The sequence below is a fragment of the Drosophila rhopaloa genome, unplaced genomic scaffold (assembly GCF_018152115.1).
Source record: "Drosophila rhopaloa isolate 14029-0021.01 unplaced genomic scaffold, ASM1815211v1 contig_2, whole genome shotgun sequence".
Lineage (NCBI taxonomy): Eukaryota > Metazoa > Arthropoda > Insecta > Diptera > Drosophilidae > Drosophila > Drosophila rhopaloa.
Window position 1 is genome coordinate 12,757,575 of NW_025335083.1, and position 3,974 is coordinate 12,761,548.

The 3,974-nt window shown below is 41.3% G+C and overlaps 2 protein-coding genes and 1 non-coding gene across 3 annotated transcripts; 1 reads left to right on the forward strand and 2 right to left on the reverse strand.

Moving 5' to 3' along the window:
* Positions 1-190: 190 nt before the first annotated feature.
* On the forward strand, positions 191-934 carry LOC108050222. Its single transcript, XM_017131785.2, has 4 exons — positions 191-281; positions 339-497; positions 558-722; positions 779-934. The coding sequence occupies exons 1-4, from the start codon at positions 219-221 to the stop codon at positions 932-934; spliced, it is 543 nt and encodes a 180-aa protein (XP_016987274.1). The 5' UTR covers positions 191-218.
* A 167-nt stretch (positions 935-1,101) lies between these two features.
* LOC108050227 lies at positions 1,102-3,024 on the reverse strand. Its single transcript, XM_017131791.2, has 4 exons — positions 2,774-3,024; positions 2,160-2,712; positions 1,620-2,086; positions 1,102-1,564 (listed from the first exon to the last, which is right to left on the reverse strand). Exons 1-4 carry the CDS (start codon positions 2,929-2,931, stop codon positions 1,216-1,218), a joined length of 1,527 nt encoding a protein of 508 aa, XP_016987280.1. The 5' UTR covers positions 2,932-3,024; the 3' UTR covers positions 1,102-1,215.
* A 119-nt stretch (positions 3,025-3,143) lies between these two features.
* Trnag-gcc lies at positions 3,144-3,214 on the reverse strand. The gene has a single exon. It is a non-coding gene; the product is annotated as a tRNA-Gly (tRNA).
* Between the last annotated feature and the right edge of the window lie 760 nt (positions 3,215-3,974).

The following is a 3,974-nucleotide window of genomic DNA, read 5'->3' on the forward strand; positions in this document are numbered from 1 at the left end:
GAAACGTTTGCTTTTTATTTTGTTTTCTAAGTGTAAAAAATTATACCTAATTGTATATAAATATTGTAAGCCGACCGGAAAAAAACCGGAAACTAAACTAATTCATGTTAAATGAACTATGAACTAATGGGAAATTAATGGTTTTGGATTTTTGTAGACCCTTCAGTCTAGTTAAAACTCAGAACTAAGCCGTTGTTAATGCGGAATCAAAAGCTAGAATGCAATCACGGTATTTTGCCATTGTAGATGTAATACTATTGTTTTTATATCAAATGCATTTGGTAAGTTAGGTACATAATATAAAATTTACCGCTTTGACTTTCTGTGATATTTCAAAGATGGAAAGTCGTGGCATCGAATTTACTAATATAAACTGCACTACTCTGGATAAAGAATTTTGCGATTTCGAATATTGTTATCTGAAAGCAATAAACCGTACCTATAAGCCCTTGTCACTCAAGGTTCGGCTCTATAAGACACCAGTTACTAAATTTTCGGTGCGATTTGAACATCATACTTTTATTCTTACCTTTTTATATAGCTAATATTCTTTCTAGATTAATATCTATTTTCATAAGCGATCAAATGGTCTTATGCCGATTAGTCACAATATCACTGTTGATGGCTGCAAGCTGATATCCGAGATGAAAAACCCCTTGGTTTCATTTCTGTTTGGTATGTTTAAAGCGTACTCAAACATTAACCATGCATGTCCGTATGATGTAAGTTTTTTTTTAATTTATTGTTTATTTGTTAGTTTTATTAATGTATTTTCCAGCATGATATTATTGTGGATAAGTTGCCAACTCAATTTGTATACCAGCAGTTTACCGGACTTTGGATCTTTCCTGAGGGCGAATATGTATACGATAGCAATTGGATAGCTTACGGAAAAAATCGAGCCAACGTCAGGGTCCACATATCGTATACGTAATTTTTTTTGGTTTGAATTTGATTAAATGAAACGAAAACTTAAAACCTACTTCTAACAAAACCTGCCTATTATGATTCAAAACGCTTATAAAATAATATTTTTTTGGATAAAATGTAAATTTAATAAAAAATTTAATTTTTTTATTTCCTATTTTTATTTGTATTTTTTAGACAATACCCTCAACAAAGATTTAAGTAACAATATTAACCATAAGAGAACATAGTGAAAACCGAAACAATTGGAATTATAAACGAATAAAAAAAACTATGAAATTGAAGTACCTATTTGCTGGAACTTTCTTGTTCCAGATCTTTATCGATCTCCTCCATAACTTTTGCGTAGTCCCCACCTTCGTCTAAACAATTTTGTGAGCCCCGTGAAAAGAGACTCTTTAATCGGTAAACCGCACCTGGAAGAGAAGGTGGAGCTGGAGGTGGAGTACCGGGTAGCATATAGTGGGCCACAAAGTGCAGCATGCGATAGGTGGCATGCTGGTAGGCCTGACTCTGGGCGAAGCACTGCCGAATCCTTTGACCAAGGGTGGCGGCCAAACAGTTTTGGAGGGTGACCAATTGCTCCTCCTTTTCCTCAATCGAACGCTCCATCTTTAAAGTTTGTTCCAGCAGTTTGCTAAATACAAGAAATATTAAAGTAGTACTCCCTGAAAGGATTTTAGTTTTCCCACCTGTACTGCTCATCAGATCCCCGCTTGAGATCCTCCAGCTTGGACATGTTTTCCCTTAGCTGATTGATAAAGTCCCGCTTGAGAACCAGGTCGATCTGAAGGAGATCCAGTTGGCGAACGAGCTCATCCTGAGCGGACTGGCTCTCCTGGTAATCGCGTTGCAGGCGGGTCAACTGCTCGAGCTGCTCCCGTTGCTGCGTATTTACCTTAAAGAGATCGCTCTTAAGGGACTGCTGCACCTCTAGTAGATTCGCGACGTCCTGGTCTTTGCCGGCCAACTCCTCCGCCAGTTTCTCCTTCTCTGTCCTGATCTGCACCAGAATTAGACTTAGATCCTCGTAGGAGAGCTTCGTCTGGGCATTTTCACGATAGGATTGCCTTAGTTGATCGTTTAAGGTCTCATTGCGACGCTTCTCCACGGAAAAAAGCGAATTGTAGACATGCAACTGGTTGCGATTCTTGACGACCTTTGCGGACAATGGAGATGGATTAAATAATGGGATTATGATTGATACTGAATATAATGTTGATGATACTTACGCTTTTCTTGTAGTCCTCCACCTGGTCGGTGAGATGACGAACCTCCTCTCGCCTCCGGCGCCATGCGTGCAGCATAATGGTGTTAAAGATTCTCAGGCTGGCCACTCGGGCATCCTGTTCTGGACCAACCACAAAGCTCATTTGGCCCTCAATAAGAGCGCTGTCCTGGAGCACCAACTTGGCCATGTTGCCCTCCAATCCTGACATGGCAGCACTTTCCTGCGGCTGCTCCTGAACAGATTTAGTGGGCGAGGCGACGTGAGCAACCAGCTGATAGTTCCCTGTGCGACGAGCCTCCTTGAAGTCCATTTGGGAGCAAGACTTGCGGACGCGAAAATTAATCAAGGCCGAAGTCTGCTGGCGCTTGAGGGTTAAGTATGGGGTCAGGGATGTGGGCTCCCGTAGCAGACTGGTCTTGGGCATTACCGTGTAGTTGGTCTGCCCCGAACTGGACACAGTGGTGGTCAAAGAGTTGTCCGAGGACGAGGGTGTCAGTAGCACTGCCTTGGGTATTTTGTTCAGCAGCTGCTGGCTGTTCTCCTTGTCTGCAAAGCTAATAAGAAAAACATTAATATCATCTTTTTAATTTTCTGATTCCAGATCCTTAAACTCACACATTATCCTTCTTCACGTTTCGCTGCCCCAAGATGCGACGTTTCGCCTGGCCGGCAATAAGCGTTTTCGAGTAGAGTGCTCTGGGTGATCCCTTTTGAGCACCTTTAGTCAAGCCAGCCTGGTTGCCCTGACGAATGCGTGGACTTTTGGGCCACATCCTGATCAAAAATTATATTTAAACTCAAAAAAAAAAACAAAGCTAAAAATAACTTTTTTATTTTGCTTAAAACGTACAGAAATCAATGGGGAACTGAATTCTGGTGATAGAAAAAAGAAGGAAACAAATGAAGTCACGGAAATAGCCTACTAAAAATGATTAGAAAAAATTGTAGCTATTTACTTTAATTTAAAAAAATAAAAAAAAATCGTTGCATCGGCCGGGAATCGAACCCGGGCCGCCCGCGTGGCAGGCGAGCATTCTACCACTGAACCACCGATGCTTGCGGCAAACGAGTCCAAACGTAAATATATACTTCGGTGACGAAACTACTTAACTGCTTGAACTACAATTCACCACCAATGGGTTTGAGGTCAACTAATGATTCAGATCAGACTGATTAAAATTGATTAAATTATATAAATAGACTAATTTATACCTAAGCATAAGAAATACATATAAAACACAAGAAATACATATAAAACACAACTTATGTCAACATAAACTTTTAAAAAGCTATCGACTTGGTGCTTTTTTTATTTGCGCTTCATTTTCTTAAATAAACTTTTAAATGTGCAACATTCCTTAAAACTGCTTACTCTATAAATTTGAGCACACATCAATTCCGTTCTCACATGACAAATTTTGGTCCGGCAAAAAGACATTGAGTTCAAAGAGATATCCTGCTGGGATGTCTGCCCCCCGACCGCTTAGTCAGCACATCCGGTTGGGTTCTCACACATCGTAAGCAACTTGATGCTGTGGCGGCATCCGCTTTCTTATTTTGTGGCTCATTTTCCCTGCGGCCGCAATTTCCGCTAGATTGGCCGCCAAATGTGCGTTTGAACTGAGTTTACCACATGGAGCTTTTTCGAAACAAACTCACCACGCTGGGGGATTGTGCGCAAGTCGCAAAAGCTCTCGGCCCTACGACAACTTTGTCCGCTGTTGTTTTTGCTTTTGGGGGGTGGCTGGGTGGTTGAATGGGTGTCATGCAGGGGGTGGTGGGCGAAAGACTACTCTGCGAGTTGGCCAAGGCGTCG